The 21,288-nt window shown below is 41.9% G+C and overlaps 1 protein-coding gene across 1 annotated transcript in view; it reads left to right on the top strand.

The window, feature by feature from the left end:
- FAM124A (family with sequence similarity 124 member A) overlaps positions 1-21,288 on the top strand; it is a 40,873-nt gene that overhangs the window by 16,236 nt on the left and 3,349 nt on the right. The window contains exon 3 of the mRNA XM_062618945.1: positions 10,773-11,512. Within this exon, the coding sequence (XP_062474929.1) occupies positions 10,773-11,512 (740 nt within the window). The remainder of the gene's footprint in view (positions 1-10,772; positions 11,513-21,288) is intronic.

Below are 21,288 nucleotides of genomic sequence, written 5' to 3'. Positions count from 1 at the left end.
CCACACATGATGCATCCTGATTTTTAGGAGCTGTATATAGACTCTTGGCTATGTCAGGAATGGCATGGAACTACCACTGCTGCTAAGCACCATTACCTGTAAACCATGCTGGAGATGCTGGTGTTGAGTTAACCTTGCTATTTGCACTTTTACCTTTCAAGAATCTGAGGTTAGGTTGCTGTTCTAGTAGGTAGATAGCATGTTGAGGTTGGTCTTACTGCACATGGTTATTTAGAAGCAGAAGGAGTAGAGAGGAAACATGCCCTTGAAGACATGACTAACAATGGCCAGTGGCCTGAGAGAGAAGATAAAAAAAGAAATGAGGCACAGTCATGTGTAAGAACATGCACAAATGGATGTGTAACTGTGCTTGAAATCAAATCTAGATTTGATTTTTGTATGCCAAGTGTGTGGCATTAACCATAAGCATGCGCTTCCCTTGTAGAGACTGAAGTTCCTGTTTAAATGTACCCATGCATCTCTGTTCTTTGTTAAAATCAGAGTTCCACTCTTTGGGATCACAGCAAACTGTGTGTCCCAGGGTTAAATTACTTCCTACTGGCCTAGTCCTGGCTTTGGATTTTTGTATCAAGGGGATAAAAGTGTACCGTAAACAGTTACTGGAGCAGAGCTATCAAAACTCTGATGTTGTTGTTCTGTATGTTATTTTCTGACCACATCCAGTCAGGTTTTTATGTTGTCATATAAATACAGCAGATATAAACTAGAGTATTTGTTAAAAATAATAATAATTCATGTAGGAATGACAATCTGAATTTTTTTCTAGCTCATATTTTAACATGCATAGTTGTAATCAAAACCATATAAGCAAATATTTCCTTTCTCATTATCAAGTGTGATCCAGAAGCATAGGAAATCTGTGATAGATACTGAGGTACCGAGAGCCACACAATTCTAGTAAAAATTTACAGGAAAGACTATAGAGAAAGTCACATTGGATTAGGTGATGTGGGTTGAATTTCCTTCTTTGGAAGTGTTACATCTGCCGTCCCAGAAAACCACAAGGAGCTAGGCAGCTATTTAATGGGTCTTTTACCTTAAGCAAGGTGTTGCAGGAGAGATAGTGGCATTCCAAGTCCAGCTGGTTCGGTGATGAGGATAATTTGGAAATTGTTGAGACATCTGTCTGAATTGTTAAAGCCCAAAGAGGGAAGCTAAAGAAATAAATCTATCCCATGGCAACTCCTGACTCAGAGGCATTAATTGTGGCAGAAGGAGAAAAGCCTTCTGACTCACTGACTGACTTCACACTTGTGAAGGCTGAAGCTGTTAAGGCAGTTTCTACTAAATGAGTGCTGTTTTGTCAATGCCAACAATTAGTTTCTCACTTTGTGGCCACAGCACATTATCAGGGTGTATTTTCTTTAATTTGAATTTTTAAAAATAAATAAAATTTATTTATGCAAGCTCAGTGGGGAACTGGGATGTTTGTAATTGGTGCTTGCCATGTTCTAGAGCAGCGGATGTCCACTGCCTGCTTCATTTTTCTTTGTACCACATATTTGTTGATTAATAGTATAGGAAAAAAATATCTCTTATCTGTAATGTCTAAAAGGTTCATGAAATAATTACCAGGTGGCTCCTGGCTGCCACTGTATGGGATGAGGTTGCAGCACCAACAACAAAGCATGTTTTCTCTTGCTTCTTTTTTCCACCAGCTGGTGTGGAGTAGGTCTTTTGAGCCACATTCTGCTGATGGCTGAAAGGGTTATGAGATTCAAAATACTTTTCCACTTCTGTAGAGTCCAAATAGTTCCTCTGCTGTGATGCTAATATTGTTGATTGCCTATGGAGACACAAACATGGCAATGCTTGACCATGCCTCAGGGTTCCATCCCATATTTTATTTAAATGCGTCGTGAGTGTAAATGCTTTATTGTGGCTTCTGCCTTCTCTCTGGCTGGGTTTCCCTGCCAGCTCTTTGTGGTACCAGGAAGGTTTGTGCAAAAGTGCAAACTGATTAGAAGAAGAGGTCTGTCTGAAAACTAACATCTTTAGCCAGATCAGTTCTCTGACTGCTACCAGGAGGCACAATCCTGATTACTGCTTGTCTGAGGGCTTCTTTTCAGCCTACTCGGAAAGCTGCTTCAACTTGCATCTAGATATGACACATGGGAAGAACTGGAAACACTTAGCTGGGAATAGTAAGGGTAAGAGTGCCAGCAGTGAAGTCTTAAATTGTCTTAAGCCCATCATAAAATCACACTCTCAGTTAACTAGAGTACATTGTGTGAGGTATGGAGCTCATTGCTGGACCACATTTGTAAGCTGCTCAAGTGTACAGCGTTTCTTGGGTATTTTTAAGGCTATGTTCTTTCTGCCCTTTTATAAAAAAAACGTGTTTTTGAGAATCTCAGCTTTACATAGCAGTCAGATTTTAAGAAAATACCGTGCTTGCAGTGATGACTTTGAACAGTATGGTGCTCGATGTAGTTTGGATGCTAACATGTATTGTACAGCTTTTAATTTATTGGTGATTGCTGATGGGAGTTTTGCTGAATTACTACACATTGCAACTCTGTACAGTCTGACACTGATAGCGAAGATCAGCGTCTGGGTTCTTGCCAAGTGCAACAATACATATCTTTCTTTAGGAAAATGTTATTGGGGAAGACAAGCATCTTTGTAAAGCTTGATCCACATTATACGAACAGTATAAAATAACAATAAAACAAATTAACATAATAGTTGATAATTAACAATTAATGCATCTTCCCTGTATTTCTCCACTAGACTGAATTTAGCAACAATTTAGGCTGTTAACCAAGTCCCATGTCTGATGTTGGTGGCCTAGGCCCATTTGTGCCAGTAGCATCACCAAAATCACTGTGGCAAATCCTGTGAGCAGCAGGTCATGATTGATTGTGCTTCAGTTCCTTATTCAGTGTGTTCTGATCATCATTTCTTCTAGTGTGTTTCTGAAATACATAGAATGGCAATTGCCAGCTCTTTTCCATAGATGAGGAGTATTTTTAGGGTATAAAAAAATTTTTCCTTGCTGTTTCTGTTATGGGTATTGGGTATCCTGTGAGAATCAATCTCTGTGTGATGTTTGATACCCTAGGTGGGCAAAGAGAGGTAGAGTGAAGGCAGTTTGAAGATGCTTAATCATGTGAATCTGTTCTGTGTCGTGGACACAGATACAGACTGAGACACCAACACAGCTCTTGAACTGTGGTGAGGAAGAGGGGAAATGAGAATAGCTGACATTCAGGAGAATATCCCTGAAGGTGTGAGTACACCAACACTTTGCTTTTCTACAAGTTAGCAGCTAAATCTGTAATTGAGGAGAATATTGAAGTAAGACTTTATTGCTTCCCAGAGTATAAATAGATAATTAAAAAAAAAAAAAACCTGAAATTCTGATCATTCCTCACACAGCTGTTGCCAATGTAACGTATGGCGTCAACAGCATATTTTGAGGGAGGAGAGCACCAGGTTGCAAGAGAGCCACGCAATAAGAGTAAAGAGCTCATGGAGAAGACTGCAGCATTGGCAGAAAAATCCTTATCTGGATAGGGTGTTTGTGAGGAATTGCCAAGCCATTTGCTTGCTTGTAACCATGGTGTGAAAGCACCTACTGTGGACTCCTACAGTTTGTCTGTGTGAAGATCCCATACACCTTATTCTCAGAGTTGCACCCTTTCTTTGCTTTGTATTTAATATACTAAAGCACAGCCTCTTCTTTGACATGCCTACAGGCTGCATAAAGCTTTGGTAGAAGACACAGGCACAGCAAAATGTCTGTAGTGTCAGGGACATGGGATTACACAGCCAGAAACACAATGTGGCACTTGCATCACTTCTTTTTTAGCCTGTTTTTGAAGGGAAACATGATGTGACTGTGTGACATCTTTCTTCACAGGGACACCAACTTCCCACAGGTTTCATGAGAACTGGATGAAAGGCAGTGGGACAAATTTTAGTCTCCATGGAGAAAAAAGGCTGTAATGTGAGTTCAAGCTACCTCTTCTCATAAGCTGCAGCTGGACAGTCAGCCCACAGGCGACTTTATATATAGTGAACTGTTTCTTTTCTGCCAGGTAGCTAGGAGATAAGTGAGAAAGCTGCAGTACTGTGAATGAGGAGATGAGGGAAACAGGGACTGAAGAGTGTGTCTGTGACCTAAGAAGTCATGGACCCTTTGCTTTGCTATGAGCAGTCAGCAACCTGACTAAAGAAGTCAAAGAATTTGGTTGTGGAGGATGTAATGGAAGATTTGACAATCACGTAGTTCAAGAGCCATAACCCTTCCATAACCCTCATCACAAAATCATGTCCTATGCGTTGCAAAAGTGATACAGCAAGATAAGATACTAGAACAAGAATGATCTTCAAGATAAGCATGTACACACAAAACTTTCCAATTTCCAACTTCCCTCCAGTTTTAGTTGCATGGTTGAGGGGCCCAAGACGGAAGTGAAGTTGCTTGGTTCCCACTACACTTGTGGACAGAGGATGGGCTTTATCTGAGGTTTGATTATGTCTCTCCAATGGACTACAGAATACAGAAGGAGCCTAGAACAGCCAGACTACTGCTAGAGGGACATCTGTCAGGTGCCTGACTTTCAATAGGATGACTCTGGACCATAATGGTTATATTTCCTATGAAGAAGATGGGGGTCATATGGTTCTGAAAGCAAGCCAAGGTGGCAATCTTGGCACCATAGACCATATGACTACAAACAGGAGAGCAAATATCAGGGTGAAGTTGCATGACCAGCTTAAGATGTGTAGCTACACAAGTAGCCACACCAACATAAGGGAGTGGAGTGCATGGAGTGAGATGGTCCCTTTCAATGGCAGCTTAAGCTGACCATGTAAGGTTACCCTTAAGCAGGTCAGAGGAATGTAGCTGGTGGGGGAAGGAATGAGAATTCACACTGTGCTGTAGCACGGCAGGGAGTTTAGCAATTGCTGCACCATCTAACACCAAAGGTATCACATGATGAGATTTGCCATTGCCTTTCCTTGATCATGCAGGGCCTCTGTGGGCATTAAGGTATTACTTATTGATAAGATTCATTCCCACAGGGTTGCCTGCATGCTGTAGGGCAATGATACCAGGTGAGAGTGTTCATATTAATGTACCAATGAAAGCTTTTTATCTCCATCAGGCAGATAATGGGCTTAATTTTCCAGCTTTATTTTTTATTAATACTACAACAACTGGATAACAGTACAGAGAGGCTATATCATGTACCCATCTGAAAGAGTATTTTGCCATGATTGTTATTATGCTGGGCTTCTGTGCAGACTACCTTAGTATAGATGAAGTTGTGAGCACCCTAGCACCACTATCTCCATTAGAGAAAATTCAGCTTCAGCTCTACAGGAAAATGCTGTTTTGATGGGGGGGAGGTGAAAGAGCCTGTCACTGTGCTGTGCAGAATATCCCATTTCTCACTGCTTCTGAACATCCTTCATGAGCTTGAGGTGGTGTGCAAAGCAGGGCATGCTGAGAAGCAAATTATCCTGCAGCCTTGCATTTGTCAGATGCTATTAAACAGCAGAGAAAGAGAATGGAGAAACTGGTGAATCTGTCACATCCTGCTTGTTCAAAAGATTATTGATGATGCATAATTCATCAGAGCATTGGGTGCTGCTGCCAGAGGTGTCCAGTTGCTGCTTCTGTTGCAGATGCCCATACAGTGATGCTCCTTGTTTATGAAAATAACCTCTGTCTTTGTGTCTGCCCATGAACCTTTCAATTAATACACCTAAAGCAGTCAGTCTTGCCTTGGATTCAGATAAAATGTGAAGGTCCTGTTCAGTGAGAAATGGTACCATCTTAACATTTCTTTGTGGAAGGAATAGGACTGAAATAGGGAAATATTAACATTTTCTTTGCAACAGAAATCTTGTGAAGTTTCAATTAGGAAATATTATAGTGCTTTTTTTCTGACATTATTTATACAGTAATTTTTCATTCCCACAGTTAAAATATTTTTATTTATTAACAATGAAATAATATGGTCTGTGATGTTCAGTTTGAATTATTTCATTGCTTCCTGATAGCAATTATTTCCTGAAAATAAAGTACTACCCAATGGGAGTTGCAGTTCAGGTGTTTGGTGCATTCACTCTGACCCTCTCCTATTGCCTGAGTTACATCTCTTGCAGTGCATCATGCAATTTGGTCAAATGAAATGTGAAATCTTACTTCTTGATGCAGTGATAAAGAAATCTAGTCTGTATGGTTTAAGACTGGTTCAGGCACTGGTTCCCAGGAAGCAGCCTACCACAGCAGGAAAATGGAAGTTGGTGTTGCGGGTCAACAAAAAAAATATTGATGTCAAGTATTTATAGGTTGAATCCTTCCTCCGAGTTTCCCAGACAGAAGATTGAAAATGTTGGTGGCTGGAAAATTTAAAATACTGGCTGAGTTTGGAAAGGCACTTTCCCATGCACAAACTGGAGCTGGGATCCAGTCTGCCCAAAATCTCTCTTTCCCAGAGCCTCCATCCTAGCTCACACACTTGTCAGGTTTGCCTAACCCTGTATATAACCCTTCATTAAGTATCTCCTGGTGAGTCTGAGAGGTCTTTAGGTCCGTATCTTGATTCACCAACTCAGGGTTACGAGAGACATTTCCTAAGAGCTTCCTAAGCTCTGCTATGTGCTGGTTTTGGGCAGTCAGTGGATTTCCAGCCAAGTCCACGGGAGAAGCCTGGAAAATGAGATTTGTGTCAAGACTGCTGAAGGTGGTGACTTCTCCTGAAATAAAAAAAATGGTTGGAGCACTGCCTTGAGAAGTTAGAAGTCTTCATGCAGGGCAGCTCCAGCGGCAGTACAACCTCTCACAGATTAAAGAGGGACCAGCCTACCAGGTCTCGGCTGGATAACCCAGTATCCATTCTGCTGGAGCCAGGTGTGCAACAGTCCTGAGGCTAAAAAGCAGATGCAAGAGGGAAGCTTCTCTAAGCTAGGGTTATTTAGGTGTCATGGGAGAAAACTGCTCATTTCTTCCAGGGACATTTTGCCTCGTCTTGTTTAATGTAAAATGCATGCATACTCCTGGGAGAATGAGTTGTAGCTCCAGTTCCCTGTACCTCCAGATGAGCCTAGCTACTTCCCAACTGCTAGGGTTGCTGACCTGAAGTTACACCTGCTTGTGCCTGCTTTGGGCCAGGAGCATTGTCTTCCTGGCCAGCTGCAGCAAGGATGGTGTTACCAGATACTGGAATCCTTATGCACCTCTTGGGTGGTGTCTGTGCCCTCAACTCTCCACCCCAAGGGAGCAGAGCACTTGGCCCACTGCTTCCCACTTCACCCTTGTGTCACCAGATCACCACTGTTGTCATAGCCCTCTTGCTAGGCACCTCTGGCCAGGGGAGGACTGGGTAGCTCTGGATGCCAAGACAGTTGTCTTCTGAAGACACCACTGCTTCCTACAGAGTAAGGGGGATGGCAAGGAATTAGGGAGGCAAGATCATTCTCTGCAGGTTTTTCAGAGACAGCAGCCTCTCTCTACAAGCCTAGCAGGTAGCATAGACAACTGGGCTAGACAGACAAGTACCTGTCCTGTCTGTCCTCACAACAAACAAGCTTGAATTTCAGTGAAGTCATACGAAATGAGGCAGCTGGCACAGTCAAACTTGACAGCACCCACTGCTTTCTGTCAGATTATCTTTCTGATTAAAAAATCCTGGTTCCCAGGCAGGGGAAAGAAGGGAGGAAGAACCACAGGGTAAGACTGATATTCTGTTTTACAGGACTTTGTTTTCTCCATTCAGCAATATTGCACCAGCAACAAAATAAAAGTAATACATAGAAAAGGGCCCAGTCAACGCCCAATCATAAAATATCAGGACACCTTCAGCTTCCAGCTTTAGGATCAGCAGGTGAGACAGCCCTGCAGCATTTGGGCTGACAGTTTGCTTTAACCTGTCATGGGTTGTTAATGCCACCTGACAGAGGAGTAGATAGTTTAGAATTATAAAATACTGGTAGCAGTTACCTCTTAGCAATGTTAATGCTTTGCCAACACAAAGAGAACTAATCCCCATCTGTCATAGGAAAGAAAAAAATGTAAAAGCTGTGAGAACAGTGGAGCTTATTTTCAAATGGATGCCTCAGCATTTTAATATTTTCTGTGGGATTAACTGGTAACACAGGAAGGCTAATACATATGCAAAGCTTTCATTTGCTTCTGTGACAATTTGCCAGGGGCAAATTGAACGGTGTCATGAGAAATGGTGTAATTTCCCCCCTTCCTTGTCAGCTGTAGCAAAAAAAACTTGTTAGTAACATAGAAACAATTTGCAACTTATCATCACTTCAGGGGAACTTTCGCTTAGATCCTCGCCTCATATTTCTGCTTTTCTTATGTTTCTCTTTTTCTTACCAAAACAGAAAGGGCTGCCATTTTATAAGCACAGAAGCCACATAATTAAAGGTGTAAAAGTGTTGCAGTAAAAGCATCTTTACTGGCATAGATACTGAAGCTCTGTCTGTACTGATTTGTTACACTTTTCTGCCTTCAGCATAGTTGCTTCTAGCTCAAAAAAAAAAAGGGTGATTGCTCTCCTGTACATATAACCTTAGATCCTGAGGATGGCTTTGTGCCATGCTCTGGTGCTCTGCTGAGGCTGGCTCTGCAAGCATCTGGTGCTGATGGGCACAGGCAGCAATGGCTGCAGAATACTAATGCTGAGGCTGGCTCCCACAAGGCTCCACTTTTGAAAGATGCTTTAGCCATTCAGCGTCCAAGCACCATGCTGAGCAACAGGAGGGCAGAAAAGCCATGCTCAGGGATTCCTTTTTTCAATGCAGAGCAAGAAGCTGACAGAAACGATGTTTCTGCTTCACACTGTTGTGCCCGAGCTTCTTTCAGAGCTGCAGTCATTTATATGCATAAATATCAAGGCTTTCACTTGTTGCAGGCTTTGGTAGCATTTGTATAACAAAGGAAACGGAGAGAGAAAAGAGCGGAACATCTTCCATTCCAGTCTTGGAAAATGAATGACTGCATAGCTATAGCAATTGCTTTCTTTCTGTTTTTATTAGATCACTGTCCTCTGCAATTTGTTTCCCTTCCTGTCCTGCTGTCCTATGTAAAGGACTATGAGAAGACCCCCACACACACCCCTTTTATCTTTCTTGTGACTATCTACAGGGAATATCTCAAAGTATTGCATACCAGTAACAATTGCCACAGCAAAGCCTTTTGCCATATAATGACGCAGATTATTTTTTTGCTTCAGTTTTTTTCTTCCATTAACCATCTGACAAAGTCATTCTGCATCACCCATTTCATGCAGAGATACAAGAACTGTGATGTAATTGTATTTTTATTATCTACTTGCTTTTTCTATATTTGCCCTAGGCAAAATGCATGCTTGCTATTCGCTCTGCATACTATATCTTTCTGCTGTTTCTAAACTGAGGCTGATGGTATGTTTACCAGTCATCTCTGGAAAGCTATGCAGTTGCATCTAGCTTTTCTCTGGATCTTGTAGCTATTCTGTATTGAAAGACAACTAAAATACATTACTTGTGTAATACTGCTTTTCCATTAAAACAATTGCTGAAGTATCACAGGAATGTTATTCTGGTGCCAGGAAGGAGGAGGGAGAGGTTTGTACTGATTGCCAATAGCAGGGGAAACAGCCTGTGAGACAATCCCCCTATTAAATGTGGTCTGCACAATGAAAAGCTTGGGAAGCCTTTCTAAGGCTTTACGCATTTAGGCTTTGTGCCCAGGCTCAGGGTCTCAGACATGGAGGTGGTTTCAGAGCACCACACAGGGGAAACAACTTCAGCAAAAATATCCAGATTACCTGGATAATTTATTAAACTGTTTTGGGCATCCATTCACATGCAGCTTTATTAGCATGCCGCTCCAGCAGAACAGAAGCAACAATTTCTCCTCTGCCCTCCAGCCAGCCATTGCTCGGCTTCTGAGCTATCAATGAGGTTTTATGGACAACAACAGAGAGCCCCTGTGAACATTCCCAAGGCTAACTAGAAGGTTCTTTTTCTCCCCTGAGTAATTGTAATTTTTTGTGCTTCCTGCTCTTACCAGTCTTCCCTAATCTGATAAAAACTGTATAGTCTTGATGGTCTGAAGATATAAACAGTGAAGGATTTGTAGGGGCAAGTAATATATTTTCCTGAAGAAGGACATGTGTGCCTGAAGGCCTGTCTGTTTTTTATCCTAACTGTATCAGCTGGTCTAATAAAAGATATTACCTCCCCCTACAAACTTTGTCTTACTTATTAAACAGTTGCCTCCAGGACACAGAACACTCTTAACTGGCTGGAAAACTCCACCATCAAGGTGATAGAGCAGAATTCAGTGGTGTGATTACCATGCCCGGAGCCAATTGGCACATGTTAAACCAAGGTGGGATGAACACTGTCCACCCTGATCATCCCACACATCATCAGTGTCCCTTCCCTCCCCCCACCCCCAATTCTACATCAGTATTTTTGTCTTTTCTACCTCTCAGCTGTATGGAGCAGCTCTTTTTGAACACAGAAGTGCACATTGGTTAATGTCTTTTGGGTGCTACCTCAGTAGAAAGAGCAACTTTTATGGTACGCTTGATGAAACCTCTGTCTTCTCATTATTTTGTGGTTGCCATGTCTCTGCATATTATTTTTAGCTTGAGCTTCATGGTGACCTTGAGAGAGCTGGAAAAAAAAGCCCAGTGTGACCATGTTGACCTTTTCTCCTTTAAGGATCACGTAAATGTCAACAACTTGGCTTCAAAACTTAAAGGATATTTTTCTTTTAATCCTCTCAGGTGACCTTTCAGTGGAAGGCATACAAGACCCATTCCTTGTTAGTGTACATATTATCACAGACCCAGGTGAATCCAAGACTCTTCAGCAAGCCATTGATAAGCTTCTAGCCTGGATCCATCCAGACCTCCAGCTGCTTCAAGTCTCAGAAAGACGAGCACCCAAAAAGCACAGGAAGCCAGGTAAGGCTGGTGTTTCCCAGCCAGCCCTTGCCATCATCCTGTTTCTGCAGGAAGAATATGGAGAGGAACCGATTTTGCAGCTCCACAAAACTTTTCAGCAGCCACCTTGGCATTACCACCACACAGAGCAAGTGCATGGGAAGTTCCTCCCTTACATGCCATGCAGCCAGGACTTTTACACTCTGGCTCCAGAGACTCCTCTGTGGGCCATTCGCCCAGTGCACTACGGGAAAGAAATTATCCGCTTCACTATATACTGCAGGAGTGAAAACTTTGCTGACATTTTGAAGCTGTACGAGTTAATACTGAAAAGACCAGTATGTCAGAAAAAAGCAGACTTTTGTGTTTTTCCTGTCTATTCTAACATGGAAATAGACATTCAGTTTTCTTTAAAAAAGCTTCCAAAGGGCCAGGTGCCAATGCCAACAGAGTCAGCGGTGCTGGAGTTCAGAGTAAAAGATGTGGGGCAGCTTGTGCCTCTCTTGCCCAACCCTTGCAGCCCCATCAGTGAAGGCAGGTGGCAGACAGAAGACCAAGATGGAAATAGGATCCTTTTGCAGGTAAGTTTAGCACAAAGGGAAACAGAAGCACGTTTACTAGTTTTGTGCAGGAAAGCTTAACCTGCAATGGCAGCAGAAAAGGAGGCTTTTTTTGGTTTTGCTCTATCCCAGGAGAGCAACCCAGGACAGCACCACTAAGGAAAGAACTTGAAACCTCTTTCTGTAAGTGTGAAATCAGGAAAGCAATGATAATACTACCCAGATATCAGTCAACCTCAGTTTATGTAGAGTGATGTCAGACGATGTAGCTGTTTAAAAGAATGAGGAGAGGAAGAATTATGAGCCTGAGTGGAGAAATGATGGCTGATGGGTGTAGTTTTATAAGAAATATGGGCACAGAACTGACAGGGGTTTATAAAATAGCTCTCAGTTATGAGGTTTCTTTTGTGGAAGACAAGCAGAATTCCTGATGGTACTCATTATTTTCTAGCATCACAGGGTGACAAACTGCATCTCTTTGGCACAGTGATTATCAGGATGGGGTGAGAGGTGGTGAAGGAAAAGAAATGTGCCCTGAAGAGCAGCCTGAGAGAGACATTCCCACAGACTCTCCTTTTGAACTAATCTCAAGTGCTCGTAACCGTGTTCTGAAAGAGAATTTATTTGTTAAGACATCTGTAGGCACCATTTCTGGGCAATGTATCAGCATGCTCTATTTAACTACACCACATCCGAGGGAGATAAAGGGGATAACAAGCAGCAAGCTTTTAATAGCTGCCTGTCCTGCAGAGGGGCTATCTGTGGCAATCCAGAGCCAGGTTAATGTGCATTCCTACACTGCAGAGGTATTTATTGCTGCTTACTGTTCAAATCTAGGAGCACAGAGCCTCACCTTTGGAAGACTGTTGTTCAGATTTCAAATAAGAGTACTTTTGCTTAGAGTGAATTGCATTCATGAAGCTTGTCAAATTGTCTGACCCGGTGTCTGTGGAAGAGGCATTGTGTATGCCATCCCACCGCTGCATGGACCACCCAGCATAGAGAGAGGTGTGTCCTGCCCCTTGCATCACAGTTCCTCTGAGATTGTAGCTCCTGGGACTGAAAATCCAGGTGCAAGGCGCATCTGTGCTCTGGTGAGTCCTATGCAGGTGGTGGTGAAACCTTTCAATGCCTCTTGGCAGATGCTACCCACAGAGACACCCCATGCCAGAGGTGAACAGCACATGTATAGGGCTTAGGAGGCACCTCAGCTTCCCTTCCCGTCTGCCAAGACAGTCCCTGGTTTGTTAGGGTTACTGCTTGCACTGTGTTAGCCTGAGATTACTTGTAAACTTAAGCTTACAAAAGCCATCACCAAACTTCTACACAGCAACCACACTCACCTACATCCACTTTTCACTGTTCTTCTTCATGAGGTTTCTGCCATGTTATACAACTTTGGTTTATGGGATCTTGCAGGGGTAAATTGAAGGGAAGGGTAAAAAAAAAACCAACAAACAAACAATAGGGCTTCTAAATAAGGCTTTTGATTTCAAACCAGCAAATTTTCAGAAATAGCAGGGGCCAGGCAGCACAGAGATAAATTGGTACTTGTCAAGTAGCAGGCTGAGGTAAACCCTGCAGAAACCATCAGAATAAGATTTTACCCATATGCACCAAAAGAGGAGAGCAAATCCTGCTAAGTGTGGCCTCCAAGTGCAATTAATTTTCGCTGCAAATAGGAATGATGTTACAGAAAGGGAAATTATCACATTTGAAGTGCAGTAAAGCAAAATAAGTTTAATATGTGCAAAATGGCAGGGGGAGGAATGGGGAGACTTTGGGTCTAAGTTACGTGCTTGTGAGGTCATGAGGACTAGGTCCTGGTATACAGGTTTTAAACCAGTCTATTCAATCAGAAATGGAGCTGTATAACTAAACTGGAGAGGAAATGTCCTGTTTGTACTCAGATCACTACAAGCCACCAATGCAGCAAAGCCAGTAAAAGAAAAGTGCAGTCTCTGGTGTGTACCAGAGTTAGTATACCCTGAGGTGACTTTAGAGAGGTGCACATACAGGGAAGGGCTCTCACCACATACAGAGGAATGGAGAGACTGTCTCACAAATGGAAACCGAAAAGTAAAGTCACCTAAGGGAATTTCCCAACTGAAGGGAGCTCTGATTGTGCTTGGAAAATATACCTGAAGGTTAAAGGCAGGAATGGGAAAAGGCTGTATCACTAAATGACTCTTTTAGTACAGGAGCAAAATACTGTCGATAAATAGATTTAAGTTGACAGTTGTAGATGTTGATGGCCAACTACGTAACAGCCACCCAGCACGTGCAAACAGGTTAATACCCTAATTCAAGACAGGATGGTCAGTTAAGGAAAAGGGATTGTATGATGGGATCATGGGTTACAGGAAGCACTGGATTTGGTGATCCATGGCCTCCCTATATTCTTTTATTCTTATATTCTTCTAACTCATTCTGAGTTCAAAACAATTATGGTATCTACCTTTTAAAGTGACCTTTGACTTCTCATTGAGTGCTGCTATTAACAGTGTTATCAGTGCCACAGTGTTGGCAATAATTTCAGCATCTTCCCATTTATATGAAACCTAAACAGTTGCCTTCTACTATTTTTCAGCCCACATATCAGTTGGCACTTAGTAATCATCAGAATATTTTTATTTATGACTGCATTTTTTCAGAGATTAAAATTACCCATTATACCCAAAATGGTAGAAAAAAGTCCCTGTTAAATTACAGGCAGTGTTTAATGGTTGAAGTTTGAACATACCTTTATGATTAGACTAACGAGATGTGACCTCTGTGTTTTTCTTGGTGTGCTTACAGGGACCTGGATACTGGCCAGCCAGATTGATGCATGTTCTTAACTCATTTTGCAAATGCAATTACAAAGGGGCTTAAGTAGAATCAGTGCAAGAGAAAATAAAGTTATTCATGGGCAGGATAAATCTGTTTGATACCACAGAACCTATTCCTTCATTTGCAAGGAATCTCTTCAAAATTATTTTGTCACAGGAGCTTTTCCACGCTGGCAAGTTAACTCCAAGGGTGCAGCTATATACCAGCTGAGCAAAGGGTAAGCTTCAGTTGGCTTTACCAGGAGCAAAGCTTAAAAGCATGTTTGCATCCTGTGGGAAAACACCCATACTGCTTCACCAGTGCTAAGCCCAGAAGCAGGAGCTCTGGGGAACTCTTGTCAGAGTAGTCAGAAGAATGCATAAATAATGTAGCTAAGAATATACCGTATAGTGCTATACTGAATACACTGCCAGTTTTATAGTTCTTGTCCAAATTCCTGGCAGCTTTTGGGCATAATCCGCTCAGAGACAGCTGAAGTGCTAATGAACTTGCACTCCTGGCAGTGCAACATTGGAAGCAGGAAAGGTTAATAACTGATAAGACTGGCTTGGCCATTCATGTTTGGGAAGCAGGGATAGTGAGCAGAGAGAAGAAAGTGCACAGATGGCTTCTTTAAATTATGAGAATGTCTTTGGATAGGGTAGGAAAAGTAAAATACCATTTTAGCAGAATTTCCTAGCTTCTTTGTGTGAGGAGAAACATGCAGGCAAACTTGAGAGGAAGGTGGACAAATAAATATCTCACCTTGGTAGTGACGCAGTGCTTAAGCATAAGACCTACTGCCAGTTTACATCCCAAAAGGTACCTGAGCTATCCGGAAGTATCCTGGCAGATTAGACTCAGGACCTACAGGAGGTCTGTACCCTCCTGGAATGTCAGGCAGGCACCCCAGGATATGCCAGAATGGACCGATCACCTATATTTAGGCACCTGTTTCACCCTTTAATGACCAATTTCTTGCTGAAATACCACCACCATCTTGAGAGCTTCCAGCTTGCTTGAATTAATAGAGCAGATAGGGCAGATCTGAACACAAAGAGGAAGAAAGGCAAGAAAAGCATCAAGGCTAAGCAAAGGCTCCTTGACAAAAATTAATTTTAATTCTTTTTAAACTGATGGAAAGGGTGAACTTTTGCTCTAAAAATTGATTCAGTCAAGAGAGGGCCTTCAGGTGATTTAATTAATCTGTAAGTCTAATACTACTCCCCTGTTTCTAAAAATTATCTACTCTATTTTCTCTTTCCTTTTAGTGCTGTAGGTATTTGGTTCTTCTTAGTGCTAGTGATGGGATTGGAGGGTTGGCCATAGCAAATCTGTCACTAACTCAGATAGGAGGAGAATTTTTAGCTGATTTTCTTCATCCTAAAGGTACTTTGTCTTTTCTGTTAGCACAGTTGTGTTTCATGGCATAGGAAGATATTTGATGACTCTATACATCCAACAAAACCTCTTGAAAGTTAATATATTTAGCAGTACAAGGCACCCACCTGTTCTAGCTTTGTAAACACTGTACATGCTGCTTTACAAACATGTTCAATTCAATTTTAAATCAAGTTTGTACATTTTGCCTTTGATATGTTGCCCTTCTGAATACGTTTTGCCTTTCAAGTAAGATGACTTATGGTGATCTTGATGAATAACCTCTGCCACTTTTTCCTGTTGACTTTTCCCCCCTGGGTCAATCCCACTGGTTTTAATACAGTTAAACACATCGCACTCTTGTTGAGCAAGGCAAGCAAAATCAGGGTTCAAGATGGTGATGTCATTGCTGTGCTGGCTGGGTTCTGACCTCAGTGGAGCCTTGCTGGCAACACTTAATGCAGATAATGCATAATGAGATCACTATCTGCTTTCTGAAAAAGCAAGTAACATAAATAGACTTCAGGAGCACCCATGGATTTTTTGTGTCAGGCATAGGCAGCCCAAGTGAAGTTGAAAGTGCCTTTCTGTGAGGTTCACTGCAGGTTGTTTATGGCATTCCCAGATATTTGTCATGAAATTCTTCTGCAGCCCATTGTGGTATACAAAGACTCTAAATCCCTCCAGGCTTTGCAAAGATTTGTGCAGAGATTATAAATGAGCAGCAGATTAGCCCCAGATGAAAAAATCTCTTCTATTAGAAAGCTAATCTGCTCAGTAAATGGCCAGGTTTGCTGTGCATGTTTGTGGCAGGGGCTGACAAATCTCCCTGTATCTGGAATTTCAGTGAAAATCGACAGGTCATTTTGGGTAGAGTCTTTGTCCTCTCATATGGCTGACCCTCTCTCTGGCATCTCTGCCTCGTTTGTGCCTGATGCAGGCAAGGCAGCATGGCAGTCTCATGCTCCCTGTGGCAGCACTGCCAGGCTGCAGTGAGGTAACAGGCAGTGCAGAAAGCAAGCTGTGAGAAGGCTGAAGATAAGGACTTAAAAAAGAAAATAATTCAGAAAATTAAAGCAGATGCAACTTCTTCCAAAGCCAAGGGCAGAATTCAGGAGGCAGTAGAAGGCTGTTCTGCTGCAAAGAGTAGCTGCATGTGCATCACTCTGTCCTCAAGGTACAAAAATAGGTCTTGCTGTTTTCAGCATCCAATCGCACAAATGGTAGTGAAAGATGAGCATCTCCCACTTGCTTGTCAAGGTTTCTCTGGTGAGCAGACTTCGTGGCACTGTAAGGTTAAAATGAAGAGGAGTGATCACATGAATGTGCAGGCTGAACACAGCTCTCCATTTGCCATGCCCGGATGGTACAAAGAAACACAGTAAATGGCCTTAGTATGGAACTAGAAGCTAGTTTGCCGAAGTGTTAATCCTGACTAAATCATTGAATCTTCTCTGTGATCTCTGACAAGTCACAGAATGTAGATATAGAAAAGTTATTAGTTCACATAATCCAGTTCCCTACAATACAGGATTAGCCTGTAATCTTTATTCAGTAGTATTTCATGAGCTGGAACTTCTGACACTCTATCTGTAGTGCAGTTGTGCAGTCTGGTATTTTCACAGTCAGGAAAGTCATCAGTTATGTTGCTTTAAGATGAAAATATTAAAAAAATCTCCCTTTATTATTTCCTCTTTGTGCTAATATCATGAAGAGCAGCACTGGAAAACAGATCTTCAATATCATAATGCATCTAAACATAAAAGCACTGAGGTTAGCAATACCTCCTATAAACAGAGCTGGTCAGAAAGAAGCTGTATTAGTGATGTCTCTTGGTCTGCACTGCAGGCTGCCATCCTAAGGTCAGATTGTACTTGTCCCCTTCTCCTTGCTGATCCACCATTACCTCCTGCCAGGCCAACTGGCCTTCACCAGGAGCTGTAACCCAGGAGCAGGAATAACAGCAAATACTTTGTATAAAATGAAATGCTTTTATCTGTTCAAAGAACATTAAAAGAGATAGGAAAAATTTTAAAATAAGAAAACCCTAAAACTAATGTCTTATCTAAAGTAAATTTTTCTCATTAGTGTAGGTATGTTCCAAGTTAGCCCAGGTACTTAAAGCTATTTAGTTGCACTTCTTTCTGATTTAAACTGGAGGGTTTGTAAATATTAGATAGAGCTCAAAACAACTATTCTTGTATCTGTGCTTTATTGCCAAAGGCTTTACCTGTATGAATAAATTAAACATGCTCAGGCACATTTCCAGACACTGAAATCTCTGACAGGGAGCAGCCTGTGCATGTGCTTGCAGGCCAAGCAGGATACAGCAGATAGATACCTACTATTTGAAAACTGAATCAGACCCAGTATCTCTCAGTAATGGTGACCTGAGAGACCCAATTAAACTACCTTTTTTTTAACACGTCAAAATTTATGTCAGCAAATAAGAGTAACAAATAATTACCATCATCTGCATGCATGAGGCTTTTTGCTGGTGTGCAAAATACCTCCTCTAAACATCAAAGCCAAATGGACACATGGGAGTTATTTCTGCAGGATTTGGTTCAGCTCCAGACTGTAGGCATCTAAACCTAATGTCTATCCAAGTATTTTTGTGTGAGCTACAGTCTGCATTCTCACTGTCATTGATGGGTATGTACTCAGTACTGACCAAGGACCTAGAAAGTAGTTCAGCTAGCCCAGCATAGGAACTTTCTTCAGAGAAAGCTGAATTTCTCTCCAGACTCCATTGACTGTATTAACTAGACAACTAAATCCTACCCATGATGTCTTGATGGCTATCTTATACAAATATGCCCTCTCTTTATAGAGAGGGTGGTCAAGCACTGGAACAGGCTGCCCAGGGAAGTGATGCCCAGAAGTGTTCACAAACCATGTAGGTGAGTGACATGGTTTAGTGGTGGCCTTGGCAGTCCTGGGGTAAAGGTTGGACTTGATCTTAAAGGTCTTTTCCAACCTAGTTGATTCTATGATTCTCTTTATATAGAAAGATGGCATGGTCTGCACAAGGTAAAGGCAAGGCTTTTGTGCTGCCTGCAGAAATCTCTCCACTGCAAGTGTCGGATCAGTTCCCAAAAGCCTTGTGTTTTCAGGTGCAGTTTTGTTCAAACTGTTAACTGGTGCTTGTGCTCCCAAAGGCCTCCTTACCTTTACATGAAAAAGAAGACTGTACTTGTGTGGGTCCTTGGTTTCTTTGGATATTTGATCTACCAGATTATCAACTAAGTCTACAAAAACACAAGAATATAGTGTGAAAATAACCAATGTTCAGTCAATCCAGGATTTTCTCTCCAAGAGGTAGGAGAAGTTTTAGGGGGTGTTTCTGTTGATTTCTTGTTGACCAAGCATAATGGTTGAGTCCCTGTAGTGTATCTGGTATCAGAGTTACCACAGAGAAAAAAAAAATTGTACCTTTGGTTAATATAAACAAAATAGAATGAGAAGTGAATTCTGGTACAAACCCATCAAAAGTGTGCAATGACTTGGTTGTGTATTTTCAGCATATCATATTGTTATTGCTGGGTTACCCAAAAATGTCTTCAGTTAAAAACCAGCTGGCATTTTCTTCCAGGCACAGGCCTTTTATGTTGCAAAGTAATTTTTTAAACAAATTAACTCACATCTTACACAAATAAAATAATGTTGTGTGAGAGGTCTAAAGTAATTTCTGGTTAATGTTTCGTTGACAACTTGACTCATTTTATTTGACTCATTAAATTTCTTATCAGTTAATGAAACTGCTACACTACTGTAATTAATTTTCCCATTAATTCATTTAGTTCCATGTGGCATTGAGGAAAATAGCTTATTATATTATACAGAAATAAGTTATGAACTAACATACCTCATTACAGATACATTGGTGTATATATATTCATCTACAATGCCAAAATGAGCTCCTATGGTTTGGCTGTCCTAGAAATCACCTCTAGCTAGGCAATCATGGATAAGCAAAACATTTTTTGCAGATGTGAAAATCCTTTTTTGCTTATAAAATCACTGCAATAAAAACCAGAAGATGTTTATGGCAGATCTGGGTCACTAAGACAATGTGATGTGCGCTACCGAGATGTTAGAAGCAGCAATGTATGAGTCCTTTTAGAGACAGGGGATGCAAAGGATCTCCTTGGTTACCAGGGTCTCATCCCTTTTAGTCATGTCATATAATCTCTTTGGTAAAATGATCAAGCTCCATCTTTATCCATTACTTGCCTCAGAAGACTTTTCTACTTGTGTTGTGATTAGAAAGCTTTTATTAGTTTGTGGTTCAGTTTTTTTAATGGATAGATTTTATATTTTTTTTTTCCTTCTGGCTGCATCTTTGTCAGTTTGATTTTTTTCTTTTTCACACAGGCATAATTTGAGTCATGTGCAGCATTCTGGATGAGGCCTTAGCAGTGTTGTCTATAATGCATTAATATTTTTTAACTCATTTGGGACTCCACAGAATAATGTTCATCACAGTCTTCATTTTAATAGCACATAGTGACTTAGATACCTGGTTGTTTCTCCTCGGTTGCTTCCAACTGACAAGTCCCATAGATGAGATTACTACATAAGATCTTGCACTTTGACCCATTAGTACCCTTCCCTTCTGTGACAGAAATCTAGCATTTTGTATTACAGAATAGAATCATAGAATCATAGAATAATTAGGGTTGGAAAGGACCTTAAGATCATCAAGTTCCACCCCCCCTGCCATGGGCAGGGACACCTCACACTAAACCAGGTCACCCAAGGCTCTGTCCAACCTGGCCTTGAACACTGCCAGGGATGGAGCATACCCAGCTTCCCTGGGCAACCCATTCCAGTGCCTCACCACCATTACAGTAAAGAACTTCTTCCTTATATCTAATCTAAACTTCCCCTGTTTAAGATTTAACCCATTACCTCTTGTCCTATCACTACCATCACTAGTCCCTCCCCAGCATCCCTATAGGCCCCCTTCAGATACTGGAAGGCTGCTAAGAGGTCTCCACGCAGCCTTCTCTTCTCCAGGCTCAGCAGCCCCAACCTTCTCAGCTTATCTTCATACAGGAGGTGCTCCAGTCCCCTGATCACAGTCGTGGCCCTCCTCTGGTCTTGTTCTAGCAGTTCCATGTCCTTTTCGTGTTAAGGACACCAGAACTGCACACAATACTCCAAGTGAGGTCTGAAGAGAGCAAAGGGGCAGGATCACCTCCTTCTACCTGCTGGTCACGCTCTTTCTGATGCAGGATACAGTTTGCTTTCTGGGCTGCGAGTGCACACTGAAGCTGGCTCATGTTCATTTTCTCATCAACCAGCACCCCCAAGTCCTTCTCCACAGGGCTGCTCTGAATCTCTTCTCTGCCCAACCTGTAGCTGTGCCTGCGATTGCTCCCACCCAGGTGTAGGACCTTGCACTTGGCATGGTTAAACTTCATGAGGTTGGCATCAGCCCACCTCACAAGTGTGTCAAGGTCCCTCTGGATGGCATTCCTTCCCTCCAGCGTATCAACCGAACCACACAGCTTGGTGTCATCAGCAAACTTGCTGAGGGTGCACTCAATCCCACTGTCCATGGTCAGTGACAAAGATGTTGAATTCAAGACTGGTCCCAA

This window comes from Pezoporus occidentalis, unplaced genomic scaffold (assembly GCF_034315485.1).
Source record: "Pezoporus occidentalis ecotype Australia unplaced genomic scaffold, CSIRO_AGI_Poc_V1 ctg207, whole genome shotgun sequence".
NCBI lineage: Eukaryota > Metazoa > Chordata > Aves > Psittaciformes > Psittacidae > Pezoporus > Pezoporus occidentalis.
This window is presented reverse-complemented; position numbering and strand designations above follow the sequence as displayed.